This window comes from Pituophis catenifer, unplaced genomic scaffold (assembly GCF_029215685.1).
Source record: "Pituophis catenifer annectens isolate HBS135680 unplaced genomic scaffold, rPitCat1.0.hap2 SCAF_3, whole genome shotgun sequence".
Lineage (NCBI taxonomy): Eukaryota > Metazoa > Chordata > Lepidosauria > Squamata > Colubridae > Pituophis > Pituophis catenifer.
Window position 1 is genome coordinate 100,713,960 of NW_027256883.1, and position 16,181 is coordinate 100,730,140.

A 16,181-nucleotide genomic window follows, 5' to 3' on the forward strand; every position below is an offset into this window, starting at 1 on the left:
CAAGAATTGTTGACTTGCAGACTTCCGGTTTGCTAGCTTCGGCGACAACGGTGCCTTTTTAAGCACCGCCAGCCCTGCCGCCTGTAGAGCTGCCTCGCGATCGAAAACTCCGAAATCCCGAGGATTGAAGGAGGAGAAATAGCAGGGTACAGGTTGAGCCCCTGTAAGCCCCCAGGGAATTGCTTCTGGAGAGGAAACAGGCGCGGCTCCCTCCCAACCTGCTGAGACTCCGGGCGGCGTGGGACGATTCTGCCTTCAGCAGAACAAGCCGGCTGCAGCAAACGTTTAAAGTGAATGGAACCAACCTCAACAAGCAGCGTAAATATTAACTTGAACCCTGCAACTTGGAAATCGCAAGTATTAGTGCTTTGTTAACTTTTTAATTCAAGAAAAAATACGAGCTAGTGAAAGTGATTTGAAAAAATATGGCGCCCAGCACTAGAATTAACGAGCTAGTGAGAGTGGATTTGTGAAGTCATCTTGCTTTGTTACAAAGTTATAAAGTTATAAAGTTGCTACAAAGTTGCTCTGCCTGTAACAAAGAGAAATAAGAGAAGAGGGGGAAAAAGAAAAACTTTTTTCTTAAAAATCTGACTTGGCTTTACTCCAGTTTCCATTTGATTAAACCTGGGGGACTTTTTTAGAAGTCTCTGCGGAGGTGGAAAAGGAAAAGGCACTTCCTTCTTCAGAAAATCTAGCTTACGTGGCAGGATGGCCTCAAAGAAGCAGGAAGGAAAGGTAGCAGGGGGGGGGAATCCCCCACACATAAACATGAAACGCAGCTTCCCCCTGCTCAACAGATACAGACTCAGAAAAAAGACTTTGATATTGAAAATCTAAAAGAATTTATTTCCAAAGCTTTGGATGATAAATTTCAAAAATCCCAACAGGAAATAGATGATAAACTTCAAAAATCTCAACAGGAAATTATGCAGGAAATTATTGAAATCAAAGATATGGTGAAACAGGATTATGGCAAGGTGACTAAAAAAATATCAGAGGTGGCTTCTGGCCTTGGAGAATTTATCATTAAAGTTGACACTAAAGTGGAAGAATTTAAATCAGAAGTCAATGTTAAGATGAAAGACAATGATTATAAATTTTCTGATGTTGATGATAAAATGCAGAGTTGAAAACGAAATTGTTATGATGCAATTCAGGGCAATGGAATTTGCCATAAGGCTTCGAGGAATTAGAGAGGATGACAGACAGGATTTGAGACAGATTTGTGCTGAAGCTCTGGCAGTGATCTTAAAAATTAATCCTGATGTGGTTTTCTACAAAATAGATAAAATTTACAGAGTGAATTCTTGGGTGGCCAGACAAAGACAATTGCCTAGAGATGTGGTCATATATTTTACGGATAGAGCAATAAGAAATGATATCCTGCAAAAATCTTTCCATACTTCTGTGCAATTGGGGGTTGTACAAATTGGAATTTACAAGGAACTACCACCTAAAATGCTGAAAGCCAGAAAAGATTTTGGCTTTCTTGTAAAAGAACTGCAAAAACAAGAGATACCATTTCGGTGGGATGCCCCAACTGGCATAATTTTGAAATATAAGGGAGAAAGACATCGTTTGAATACTGTGGAGACGGCGGAGCATTTCTATACTACTATTTTAGAAAGAATACCATCTCCACGTACATCTACAGTCCTGGAGATTGAGGAGAGTGATAAGAAGCAACTTCAACAAGAACCGCAAGAACAGTCAAAGCAGGTGGAGTTAGAGAAAATGCAGGGTGCTGAAGGAGGTTTTTTGGATGAGCCTCTGTTGGAATCTTCTCCAATCTTGGACCCGGTTCGGAATGTTGAGGTTAAGGATCAGCGTATAACTCGTGCAAAATCTAAGCAACTTAAAGAAAAGCAACAACAACAGGAAAGACAAGATAAAAAGGGAGCTAAGAGTACCACACAAGAGACTGGAGCCATGGGGGGAGCAAGACCGGAGATTCTGGAAGACATTCGGTTATTTTGCTCGTTGCGTCACAAAGATAAAGATGACGATTAAGTGTTTATCTTGGAATGTGAATGGGTTGAATTCAGTACAGAAAAGGAAGAAGTTATTTGCATATTTGAGACAATTTAATAATGATATAATTTGTTTACAAGAAACTCATATCACAACTCAAGACCAAAAATACTTGATAAACTCAAAGTTAGGAACACATTTTATATCTTCAACTTTGCAAAAAAAGAATGGTGTGGTTATTTATGTAAACAAAAGACTAACAGCTAAAATTATAGAAGCAGATGAAGATGGTAGGTTTATAGCAATTGAATTGCTTACAGTAAATGGCCAAATTCTTTTGATTGGAATTTATGCTCCCAACCAACAACAGGATCATTTTTATAAAATGTTACATACTAAAATATTGCAATGGGACTATAGATCTATTTTAATAATGGGAGATTGGAATGGAGTAATCGATTCTAAATTAGATAAAAAGAGTTTGGCGAAATCCAGGATCAGACTACCACAGACTTTTTTTGATATGAAAGAAGACCTGGAATTAAAAGATATTTGGAGAATACACAATCCAAAAGAATTGGATTATACTTTTTTTTCCGACAGACATAGATCCTTCTCTAGGATTGACTTTATTTTGTTGTCAGATGATTTAAGTTTGTCATCTGTTAAGACAAAAAGAACAAAGATTCTTCCAAGGACTTTGTCCAACCATAGCCCAGTATGGATAGAAATTGAGATGGGTAAGATTGAGCGACGCTCTTGGAGAGTGAATGAAAACTTGTTCAGATATGAAAAAAACATAATAGAACTTAAAAAGCACTTGAAAGAATTTTTTGAAATAAACTTGAATAAAGGTACCCCAATTGAAATTGTGTGGGATGCGAGCAAAGCTTATATGAGAGGGGTGCTTATTTATATGAATTCTAAACATAGATTGACTCGACAAAAGAAAAGATCTGAATTGGAAGTAGAAATAAAGAACAAAGAACAGCTACTTATTAAAAACCCAACAGTTGAAAGAATACGTGGTGTTATAAAACTTCTGAAAGACCAATTTCAAATGCTTATGGCGGAACAAGTTGCAACAAACTTACAATATGCGAAGCATAATACATTTTGTAATGCCAATAAACCGGGCAGATGGTTGGCTTACACATTAAGAAAAAAGCAGAGTATACGGACTATTGATAATATTGATATTGGAGGGAAAGAAATTTTTCAACAAAAATTAATTAAAGAAGCTTTTGTGGACTATTATACTAAACTATATGCTAAAGATGATGTGCAGAATGGACTTATAGAAAAATATTTAGATAATAAAAGTGTTACAAAAATTACAGACCAACAAAAGGAAAGAATGAATTATCCTATAACAGAGGAGGAGATAATGGTAGCAATTAAACAATTAAAAATAGCTAAAGCTCCTGGAACGGATGGCTTGACTGCAGTGTACTATAAAACTCTGCAAGCGGAAATGGTGGAACAACTTAGAGATTTGTTTTGTAATATTCAACAAGGGGGTAAAATACCCCCATCATGGACAACAGCTTATAGTTCTTTGATACCAAAAGAACATGCAGGTCCTAAAAAACCGGAGAATTATAGACCAATATCTCTTCTTAACACTGATTATAAAATTTATGCAAAAGTACTAGCCAACAGGCTGATGCCAGTAATCCAAAAGGTGATTCATGATGACCAAGCGGGATTTATCGAGGGTAGATATATGAAGGATAATGTAAGGCAAGTAATAGATTTATTGGAATATCTTGAGCGGAACAAACAGATACCTGCAGTGCTGGTTTTTCTGGATGCGGAAAAGGCCTTTGACAGAGTGGATTGGAATTTTCTATTAAAGACTTTAAAAAAGATGGACTTTGGGGACCAATTTATACAGGCGGTTTCAGCAATTTACCAAGAGCAAAAGGCACAGATTATTATTAATGGAAGTTTGACAACAGAGTTTAAAATTGAAAAAGGAACAAGACAGGGATGTCCGCTATCCCCATTGCTATTTATTCTAACACTAGAAGTCTTGTTAAATACAATACGGGACTCTAATATTTTGAAAGGTATAATGATAAGGCAAGAGGATTATAGAATAAAGGCATTTGCAGATGATCTGGTCATTACCCTAATACAGCCAATGGAATCAATAATCCAGATGAAGGACATTATACAAGACTATGGTAAAGTTTCAGGTTTTAGACTGAATCAGAAAAAAACTAAGATGATAGTTAAAAATATGACACAAGATCGTAAACACGAGCTTGAAAGGAGGGCAGGTTTTGAGATTGTACCGAAGGTAAAATATCTAGGAGTTCAGGTTGCAGAATCAAACATGAAATTGTTTCAAAATAATTATGAGGTGTTGTGGCGAGAGGTGCAGAAAGATATGGAGACCTGGAAAAAACTGCAGCTGTCTCTACTTGGAAGAATAGCAGCAGTTAAGATGAACATTTTGCCAAGATTTCTTTTTCTGTTTCAAATGATTCCGGTGCTTAAAAGTGATAAACAACTGAAAGTCTGGCAAACTGGAGTGAATAAGTTTGTCTGGAATGAGAAAAAACCGAGAGTGAAATTGAAAATTATGCAAGATGTTCCAGAAAGGGGAGGTCTTAAACTTCCAAACCTACAGTTATATTATGAAGCAGCAGCTTTGACCTTAGCAAGTGATTGGTTTGGAAGGAAAAAGACTGGAATACTGAATATTGAAAGTTTTGATCTTGAATTTGGATGGCATGCTTACTTATTTTATGACAACAAAGTGGATAAAGTATTTAAAAGCCATATACTCAGAGACTCTTTGATGAGAGTTTGGAAGAAGCACCGATTCAAATGGGATTATAAAATACCGCTATGGCTGGATCTTGGTCATATTATGTGGAATACAAATATAATGTCACTCGGGCGGGGGTTATACAAAAAGGTTCTTTTTACAGATGCGGGCAGATGGCAGTTGAAGACATTACAGACACTGTTGGATGAAGGGATTAACTTAACTTGGTTACAATATAATCAGTTACAATTGAGATGGAAAGAGGACCAAAAAACTGGTATTATGTTGCATGAGGAAGAATTGGTTAGACACATAAAAGAGAAAGGTCCAATGCATATTAAAAGGCTTTATAATGTTTTGTTAGAAAGGGATTCAGAAACTGAATTAGTTAAAGATTGTATGATTAAGTGGGCACAAAATTTTGAAGAACCAGTGATGCTGGAAACATGGGAAAAAATTTGGGTTCAGAACGTTAAATTTACACAGTCGCAGAATTTGAGGGAAAATTTCTATAAAATGTTTTATAGATGGCATTTAGACCCCAAAAAATTGTCGTGTATGTACCCTAATGTTCAGCCAAAATGTTGGAGATGTGATTGTTTAGATGCTACATATTATCATGTTTGGTGGACTTGTAGGAAAGTTAAGGCTTTTTGGATAAAAATTTGGTGGGTCATGCAGAATGTTTTGAAGAAAAAAATTCAATTTTCTCCACAACAGTTTTTATTGGGTATAGTTAAGGGTTTTACATTGGGTGAAACAAAATTGATATTGTATATGATAACAGCAGCAAGATTGTTGATAGGTAAATACTGGAAGAATGAAGCTTTGCCCACTATCGAGGAATGGACTTTGAAGATGGCCAGTTTTGCAGAGATGGCGAAGATTTCAGCATACTTAAAAGATTGTTCACAAGAGACTTATGAATGGGAATGGAAAAAGTGGATAGATTATGTTCAGAACAAATATCAAACTAGGAAGTATCAAATAGCTTTCATTTGAAAATGATATGTTAAGACAGTAATATTTTAACGTAATGAAGATGAAAAATTATACGGGGGAGGGAAGGGTTCAAGTTTTACACAAAGGGGTTTTTTTTTACTTGACATGAGTATATTGTGTGGAAGTCCGGGGGGAGGGGAGGGCTAGGGAGGGTTAGGGAGGTTGGGAAGTTTGGGGTGGGTTGAGGGGGGGGGGAAAGGGGTGAAAATGTAATTGTAAAACTTTTGCAATAAAAAAAAAAAGAATTGTTGACTTGCATGAAGCTGGAAAGGGTTACAAAAGTATCTCCAAAAGCCTTGATGTTCATGTGTCCATGGTAAGACAGACTGTCTACAAATGGAGAAAGTTTAGCACTGTTGCTACTCTCCCTAGGCGTGGTCATCCTGTAAAAATGACAGCAAGAGCACAGCGCAGAATGCTTCATGAGGTAAAGAAGAATCCTAGAGTGTCAGCTAAAGACCTACAGAAATCTCTGGCACATGCTAACATTTTTGTTGACACATCTACAATAAGGAAAATATTAAACAAGAATGGAGTACATGGGAGGACACCACGGAGGAAGCCATTGCTGTCCAAAAAAAAATATTGCAGCACGTTTGAAGTTTGCAAAAGAGCACCTGGTTGTTCCACAGCACTACTGGCAAAATATACTGTGGATAGATGAAACCAAAATTGAGTTGTTTGGGAAGAACACACAACACTATGTGTGGAGAAAAAAAGGCATAGTACACCAACATCAAAACCTCATCCCCACTGTAAAACATTGGCGGAGGGAGCATCATGGTTTGGGGCTGCTTTGCTGCCTCAGGGCCTGGACGGATTGTTGTCATTGATGGGAAAATGAATTCCAGAGTTTATCAAGACATTTTGCAGGAAAACGTACGACCATCTGTCCGCCAACTGAAGCTCCGCAGAGGATGGGTGATGCAACAGGACAATGACCCAAAGCATACAAGTAATTCAACAAAAAAATGGCTTCAACAGCACAGAATACGCCTTCTGGAGTGGCCCAGTCAGAGTCCTGACCTCAACCCGATTGAAATGCTGTGGCATGACCTTAAGAGAGCGATTCACACCAGACATCCCAAGAATATTGCTACACTGAAACAGTTTTGTGAAGAGGAGTGGTCCAAAATTACTCCAGATCGTTGTGCAGGTCTGACTGCAATTACAGGAAACGTTTGGTTGAGGTTATTGCTGCCAAAGGAGGGTCAACCAGTTATTAAGTCCAAAGGTTCACATACTTTTTCCTCCCTGCACTGTGAATGTTTACATGTTATGTTCAATTAAACCATGGCAACGTCTAATGTTTGTGTAGTATTATTTTAAGCAGACTGTTTTTCTATTGTTGTGATTTAGATGAAGTTCAGAGCACATTTTATGACCAATTCATGCAAAACTCCACGTAATCCCAAGAGGTTCACATACTTTTTCTTGCAACTGTATATATGGATTTCACTTTTTAATATATATATATAAGCATTTCTCTTTTTTTATCCATAAAGAATATTTTGAATACTTTGCTCCAGACTTTACTCTCCACCCTGATGTCAGCACTAGAATTGAAAATCAGAACTCAAGGCAGGTGAGTATCTCCTGCTAAATGAACAAATTGCCCCCTTCCTTTATTTGCCTCCTTTCCAGAATATCTCGTTTGAAAAGATGCATTATTAGTGCTTCTATTTATTAAAGCCTGTTCCTAATAGTAGATTAATTTTGTTACTATGCTTAAGTTTGATGGCCGCAAAAATGATGATAGAAATGTGATAATCTTTGCTAAAGCGATTTTCTTAATAGGATTTTGCTGCATTTTCTGTTTTCTGTGAAGTACTTAGATCAAATACGGCAGACAATATTTGAGAATTTGAAGATGCTGAATCATGCACCTAGTGTCCAGATCCATGATGTCCCTTCTGATCTTCTGAGCTATGATCGCACAGATGAGCCTGATCCAGAAGAGAGAAGTTCAGAAGATAATTACAGCAGGCATGTTTTTATATTTGTCATACAAATAAAAACTATGTATTTTATCTGATACTTGAGAGAAACTCCAGCAGTTACTCCCAGAAATCAGTATGTATTGATTGGGACTCTTAGTATGATCTGTTTAATAGCCATAGTGCTCCTTTTCAGAGCCATGTGCTTGTTGCGTTTTTTTAATAAGCAGATTCCATATTTATCCTTAATTTTTGCTATATTATCTTCTTAACCTATGTAACTTTATTATATCTTGCAGGCCAGAAGCTTCCAATGAGTTCTACGATGGTGACCATGATAATGATAAAGAAAGTGATGTTGAAATATGAGGCCTGAATCCTATACATTTACACTATGTGAAATTGTCTGGATGATAAAACTCTAAGGAGGCAATAGGTTGCAGTAGAAAGAATTGTTTGAGCACAGAAGGCAATGAGGGTTTCTACTCGACCCGATCTTCAGCCATTATTTGTGGGAATAAACCTTCCTCGTTTCAGGTTCATATAAGGTTCAGGTTGTTGCTAGGTAATCCTCTTCAATTCTCATTCTGCAATGACCATCACTTTTCACAAGGCTGCTACTCTTCAAAAAAGGACAGGATTTGCATTGTATTTTGAACCATTTTTCTTACTTTTATTTTCTTGGAGGGCCCAATTAGAAACCTGCAGTAAAAAGCTCACCTACATAGACAAATTTTCAGCCTTCTATAGCAATGGGAATTATAAACAGAGATCAGATAATGTTGGTGGATATTTTGCTTGACCATAATAGAAGTGGAGAAGTCATGTTATGTAGCACTCCAGTCATGTGGATTCTTTTAAAAGTTATCTTTTGTTAATCTTTCTGCTTGGAGATGCTATGTACTGCATGGCAATATGCCCACTGAGAAATTAATTTGCCAGTTTTATGTGACTTCTATAGCAAAAAGTATACTTTATATATACCTTATTGGACATACTTCAGTTTTTGCTTCAGTGAAGGAATATTATTAAGGGAAGAGTCCCGGACCAAAAATTAACTTCAGTGTATCCATCTTTTGCTATCTGTTAAAAGTACTATGTTTTGATTTTCAGTATTATTCATGCTTGAATTCTAAAAGAAAGAAATTTTAAGGATATTTTTCACAGAAAAATGTATCACTCTCCCTTTTTACCCTATTCATCATTGTCCTGATATCTGAAGTATTTCTTTGAGTAAACTGAAATGGAAAGAGATTTCTCAACCTTAATTCCTCCTCATCTAATGCGGGCTTAAATCTTTTTAATTAAACTGCATGTGCTGAAGATAGTTGCCAACATTTGAGAAGTTCTTTGCAGCTAAGACGACAGAGAGGCAATTGCCCTTCTCTTATATTTTACCGGTGGGTTTAAAATATTAAACACAATATTTCTTATTTTCCTTCTCTTTTGTTCATTCCCAGTTCATCCTGACATAGCTTAAACGTTTGTATTTAGTAGCTGCAGAGATACATCATGAATCTAAAATTGCACTGACTATGAAAATTTGTTCACTGCCATGACTGCAAAGCCTGGCACTTAGCTTGGGAGGTTCCTTCAGAAAGCATTGCAACAGAAAGCTCCTTTGCCCAGCCTTTTCCCATAGCCTCATACAGTTGCAAGAAAAAGTATGTGAACCCCTTGGAATTACGTGGAGTTTTGCATGAATTGGCCATAAAATGTGCTCTGAACTTCATCTAAGTCACAACAATAGAAAAACACAGTCTGCTTAAAATAATACTACACAAACATTAGATGTTGCCATGGTTTAATTGAACATAACATGTAAACATTCACAGTGCAGGGAGGAAAAAGTATGTGAACCTTTGGACTTAATAACTGGTTGACCCTCCTTTGGCAGCAATAACCTCAACCAAACGTTTCCTGTAGTTGCAGATCAGACCTGCACAACAATCTGGAGTAATTTTGGACCACTCCTCTTCACAAAACTGTTTCAGTGTAGCAATATTCTTGGGATGTCTGGTGTGAATCGCTCTCTTAAGGTCATGCCACAGCATTTCAATCGGGTTGAGGTCAGGACTCTGACTGGGCCACTCCAGAAGGCGTATTCTGTGCTGTTGAAGCCATTTTTTTGTTGAATTACTTGTATGCTTTGGGTCATTGTCCTGTTGCATCACCCATCCTCTGCGGAGCTTCAGTTGGCGGACAGATGGTCGTACGTTTTCCTGCAAAATGTCTTGATAAACTCTGGAATTCATTTTCCCATCAATGACAACAATCCGTCCAGGCCCTGAGGCAGCAAAGCAGCCCCAAACCATGATGCTCCCTCCGCCAATGTTTTACAGTGGGGATGAGGTTTTGATGTTGGTGTACTATGCCTTTTTTTCTCCACACATAGTGTTGAACATTGTGTGTTCTTCCCAAACAACTCAATTTTGGTTTCATCTATCCACAGTATATTTTGCCAGTAGTGCTGTGGAACATCCAGGTGCTCTTTTGCAAACCTCAAACGTGCTGCAATATTTTTTTTTGGACAGCAATGGCTTCCTCCGTGGTGTCCTCCCATGTACTCCATTCTTGTTTAATGTTTTCCTTATTGTAGATGTGTCAACAAAAATGTTAGCATGTGCCAGAGATTTCTGTAGGTCTTTAGCTGACACTCTAGGATTCTTCTTTACCTCATGAAGCATTCTGCGCTGTGCTCTTGCTGTCATTTTTACAAGACAACCATGCCTAGGGAGAGTAGCAACAGTGCTAAACTTTCTCCATTTATAGACAGTCTGTCTTACCATGGACACATGAACATCAAGGTTTTTGGAGATACTTTTGTAACCCTTTCCAGCTTCATGCAAGTCAACAATTCTTGATCGTAGATCTGAGAGCTCTTTTCTGCGAGGCATGGTTCACATCAGACAGTGTTTCTTGAAACCAGTAAACCCAAAACAGATGTGTGTTTTTAAAGGGCAGGACAGCTGTCAGCAACACATGCAATATCATCACACTGATTGGAGTCAAGGTTGGCTCACTCCTGGCTCCAATTAGCTCTTGGAGAAATCATTAGGCTAGGGGCTCACATACTTTTTCCTCCCTGCACTGTGAATGTTTACATGTTATGTTCAATTAAACCATGGCAATATCTAATGTTTGTGTAGTATTATTTTAAGCAGACTGTGTTTTTCTATTGTTGTGACTTAGATGAAGTTCAGAGTACATTTTATGACCAATTCATGCAAAACTCCACACAATCCCAAGGGTTCACATACTTTTTCTTGCAACTGTATGTGAGAGGGTTGAGAGGCATTCCACAGCAGACTGAAGCAAGGCTGCAGGATTATCTTGCTTCAGCGTTCAAAGTGTACTTTCAAAAGCTTTAAAGAGAAGCATAACTTTTGGGCTGCACACAGCACTTGTGTTCTTTTTAAGGTGCCCCAGGTCAAAGTTTTCAGATGTTAGAAAAACTGATTGCTTGAAGTTCTTTTATGCATTTCTGATGGATGTGTATCCTTCAGGATACGTGTTTCAAGTAGTTTTAATCGTAGAAGGATGCACAACAAGCCATCATTACGCGTGTATATCTACATAAAACAGGAACCAGAAATACCTCACAGGAGCATCTGAAAGCAGCTCCTCGAGAGTCAAGGAATACATCTCAAACTAATCCTGCCAAGACTGTAGACATAACCACTGTAATATCTTCCCTTTTTCATTAATACAACTATCACATTTTAAAACATGATAAAACTTTATTAACCTTATAAGCATTATATATATGCATTAAAATGATATAAAACACTGTATTATTAAAACATTATAAACATTATAAAACATTGTGAAACATGCAAAGTTCCGATGCAAGCAACTGTAACATCTTCCCTTCATATTAACACAACTATCACATAATAAAACATTATGAAACATTGTAAAAGTGTTGTGTCTCGGGATTGGCGTGGCTGTGCTTCCGGGTTGCAACAGCCCCAGCCGGTGGTTTCCTGATTCTATCAATAGGTGGCCGGGGCTTAGGACCATGGGCTGGCCGGGGCTTTAGGTCCAATCAGCTTTGTTGGCCAATTACTCCACCCAGTGGCCAGCCTGCAGTGGAAGCCCAAAGAATATTTATTCTTGGTTTGTTCCTGGCTAAGTAAGCTTGTTCTAGTCTTTTTACTTGCTTTTAATTATGGAATAAAAGAAGAGTTGAAGTCACTTAGAGTTGCCTGGCTCATTGGAACCCACTACATTTCACTGGCGAGGATGGGATGCTGAAGGAAGTGGCTTCTTCAGTGTCGCAAGGCATTGCAGCTCGGCACGGGACCACGCTGCACCACCCTACGCATCCAGCAATTCAGAGCCGGCGGTAACTCCAGGCTGAATGCCATGAGCTCCTCGAGGGGGACTACGAGTACTTCCAGCAATGCCGGTACGTCTGCCAGCTTGCATGCAGGTACTCCCGCCATCCCGTCCCCCCAGTGGGGTTGGCTGGTGCGGCGGCATTGCTGGAGTTTGACATACGCCGCCCGGACACGTGGGAAATATGCCAAGCACGGCTTGAGTCTTTTTTCCGGTGCTATGGCATTACCGAGGAGGGCGCACGGCGAGACTGGTTCCTGAATTGCTGTGGAAATGATGTGTGGGCTGGCTGTGAGCCTTGTGCACCCCAGGAAAGTGGATCAGCTCTCTTACTCTGACCTGGTGGGCGTTATTACAGCCCATTTAGCACCTAAACCAATGTTGGTGTCCTGGCGGGTAGAGTTTTTTAATCGTAGGCGTTTGGTTGCCGAGCCAGTCACAACGTTTTTGGCAGAGTTGCGTAAGCTGGCTCGCTGGTGTAAATTCAATAACTTGAATGAGGCTTTATTTAACCAGTTTATATGTGGCCAGACGGACAAGAAGTTGTGAGGAAATTTTGTTCAAAGAAAGATCTTAAGATGGAAGACGCCCTGGCCATCGCGGCCGAGGAGACGGCCCCAGAGGCCCAGAAGGGGGGAGCCACGCCGACACCCAGCTGGGTGGGGTTTCATCATGAGAGCCCCGAAGAGGATTCCGACTTGGGAAGGGATGACGTGCGATTGATGAGGCGTAGGAGTGCCCCTAGGCCCGGCGGAGGAACGGTTCGAAACAACACATCGGAGGCCATTGGACATCAATGCGGCAGCTGTAGTGGGGACCATCCACGGAGGACTTGCCAGTTCCGGGACGCTAAGTGTCAGCGATGCGGGAAGTCTGGACACATCGCCCATGCATGTCGGGCCAAGGGGGGTCGAGAGGAGAGCAAGAGCCCGCGAGGGAGACAGACGGCGAACGTTGAAGTGGACGCGGCCCGGTCTCAGTATGATCTCTTGCAAGTATACAGCCTTAGCTCAGAAGCCCCGAGTTCCATCAGGGAAATAGTTAACATTGAGGGCACATAGTGTCCCATGTTCCTGGACACGGAATCCCTCGTGTCCATTTTTTTGGCTAAAACACTCCGGAGTATTTGCCCTGGAAAGTTATCCTCACTTGAAGCCCCCCCATTCGAGCTAAGAGACTTCCAAAAAAAACCCCATAGCATTGAAGGGGGTTGGAACATTTGAGGTTAGATTCAAGGGGGTCTGACAGAACCTCGATCTGTTTATAACGGAAGGGCCGTATACAAGCTTATTGGGCAGGAATTGGATGGGCCCTTTAGGCATCGAGGTAACCGGGGTGAACATGATTAGAACTGCAGACCCGGACTTGGTAAAGGTCTGCGCGGAGTTTCTGACCGTATTTGATGGCTCGTTGGGGTTATATAATGGCCCTCCAATCTCCCTTCAGTTGGACCCGGCGATTAGGCTCATCAAACTTAAGGCATGCCGGGTCCCTTTCGCTTTAAAGCCTAAGATCGACGCAGAGCTGGATCGGTTAGTCGCCCAAGGGGTCTTGGAAGCGATTCCTCATGGGTCTTGGGAAACCCCAATCGTGACCCCAGTGAGGCCGGATGGGGTGGTCCGCCACTGTGGGGATTATAAATGCACCCTTAATAAGGCATTGCCCGACCACGCCTATCCAGTTCCCGTTGTACAACACGTCCTGGCCACGTTAGCGGGGGCTAAAGTCTTTGGCAAGCTTGACTTGGCCCAGGCATATCAACAGCTGCAGGTCGACGAGGCGACGGCCGACGCACAGACGATTGTTACACACCGAGGTGCTTTTAGGGTGAAAAGACTGCAATTCGGGGTTAGTGTTGCACCCGGGATCTTTCAGAACCTAATGGACTCACTTTTGAAAGGTTTGCCGGGAGTAATTCCCTTTTTTGACAATGTGTTAATCTCCGCCCCGACGTCGTCAGAATTCGTCGTTCGACTACGAGCTGTGTTGCAAAGGTTTCAGGCGGCAGGACTTAAAGTTAAACGGGAGAAATGCCTTTTGGGGGTAGATCAAGTGGACTTTTTGGGGTTCACTGTAGACGCCAGTGGCATCCACCCGGCACCGGAGAAGGTACGGACAATCTGTGACACACCTGCCCCCACGAGTAAGGCAGAATTGCAAGCATTCCTCGGCCTTTTAAATTTCTATCATGCTTTTCTACCCCACAAGGTGGCGGTCGCAGAACCCCGTCATAGACTCCTGGACAAACAGGCCAAGTGGACTTGGGGCCCACGGCAGGAAGCAGCGTTCCAGGCGGCTAAGAACTTATTGACTTCTAATGACGTGGTAGCCCATTTTGATGAGTCGCTCCCGGTGGTTTTAGCATGTGATGCGTCCCCTTATGGAGTAGGGGCCGTTTTGGGCCATATGTTGCCTAACGGGAAGGAGGTTCTGGTGGCTTATTTTTCACAGACCCTCTCAGCAGCTAAACGGAACTATGCCCAAATAGATAAGGAGGGCCTAGCTATTGTAAAGGGGGTGAAAAAGTTCCATGATTTCCTGTACGGCAGGCCCTTTACCATCTTGACTGATCATAAGCCGCTGTTGGGACTTTTTGCACCTGATCGCCAGACACCACAGGTACTTTCACCCCGGGTCCTTAGGTGGTCAATATTTCTGGCAGGTTATCAGTACTCTCTGGTATATCAGAAGGGCAAAGCCATGGGGCATGCAGATGCACTGAGTCACCTTCCATTACCAGAGAGTGGGCCTGACTCCTCCCCGGCTCATGCCATAATGCACCTGGAGGACCTTCCAGACTCGCCCCTCCATGCCAAGGACATTGCAAAATATTCATTGAGGGACCGAGTTATCTCCCGGGTCCTGGACTGGGTGGGGAGGGGGTGGCCGGAGGCCAAGCCAGGCCCAGAGTTTATGGCATATGTTGAGAAGCAAGGGGAACTATCAGCGTATAAGGGGTGTCTGTTGTGGGGATGCAGGGTGGTGGTTCCACCCCCGCTACGCAAACGGGTCATGGGAGCGCTGCATGAAGTACATCCCGGGGTCGTGCGAATGAAAGCCCTTGCCCGAAGTTATGTGTGGTGGCCCAAGATCGATAAAGAAATTGAGACGTGGGTTCGGGGTTGTGTGCCCTGTCAGGAGTCACATCCAACTCCTCCCCGGGCCCCAGGGCAGACATGGGAGGACACCCGGAAACCATGGTCCCGCCTCCACATAGATTTTGCTGGGCCAGTACAGGGACAAACCTTCCTCATAGTGGTGGATTCCCACTCGAAATGGTTAGAAGTCGTCCCCGTCTCCACCACGTCCACGGCCATTACGGTTAGAGCTTTGAGAAAGCTGTTTGCCACTTTTGGGCTGCCTGATACGCTTGTGTCAGACAGTGGTACAGCTTTCACGTCAAGGGAGTTCTTAGAGTTTATTCGGAGGTACGGCATCCGACACATATGGTCGACGCCATTCCATCCTGCCACGAATGGTCAGGCCAAACGTATGGTGCGTACAGCCAAGGAGGGGCTCAAGCGATTGGGGGATGGGGACTTACAACATCGTTTAGCCCAATTTTTAATCGCACAGCATACCACCCCCTGCACAGCGACGGGTTATAGCCCTGCCGAGCTGCTTATGGGGCGAAGGCTCACCACCTTATTAGATAGGCTCCATCCCGACAGGGCACCCCTCCTAAGGCCCAATACGGAGAAAAGGGGAGCACCAAGGGGGTTCTTCCCCGGGGACCAAGTATATGTTGAGAACCATGGCATTGGCCCGGTTTGGATGCCTGGCCACGTGGTACGGGTCAAGGGGCCCACCTCATATGAGGTTTCCACAGAGTGGGGGGCCATCTGGGGACGTCATATTGATCAGTTGAGGTGGAGGGTAATCCCTCTAGAGGAGGAGACGGAAGTGTTGGGAGTACCCGTACCTCCCAGAGCCACAGCGGGAACTTGCCCCACCCAGCCCAGTAGGGCTGGAGCGAGAACCGGCAAGGTTGGAGACCCCTGCTAATTTGGAGGCCAGTCGATCTCAGCCGGAGATGGGGCCGGCGGATGTGATCGTGGAACCCCCAGTGGCCAATACTCCAGCTACAACTGGGGAGGGGGCCACCTCCCCAGAAAAGACCTTGCCACGCAGGTCGTGCCGAGAGCGGC

The 16,181-nt window shown here is 42.2% G+C and overlaps 1 protein-coding gene across 3 annotated transcripts in view; it reads left to right on the plus strand.

Annotated features, from left to right (window-relative positions):
• HDAC3 (histone deacetylase 3) overlaps positions 1–11,817 on the plus strand; it is a 187,950-nt gene extending 176,133 nt beyond the window's left edge. For 2 of the 3 annotated variants that reach the window (XM_070940852.1, XM_070940853.1), the window contains 3 exons: positions 7,261–7,340; positions 7,584–7,741; positions 7,992–9,371. In XM_070940852.1, the coding sequence (XP_070796953.1) occupies positions 7,261–7,340; positions 7,584–7,741; positions 7,992–8,061 (308 nt within the window). In that variant the 3' untranslated portion in view covers positions 8,062–9,371. Of the gene's footprint in view, positions 1–7,260; positions 7,341–7,583; positions 7,742–7,991; positions 9,372–11,112 lie in introns of those variants that run through there. The other variant, XM_070940850.1, reaches the window with a different exon arrangement.
• Positions 11,818–16,181: the final 4,364 nt, after the last annotated feature.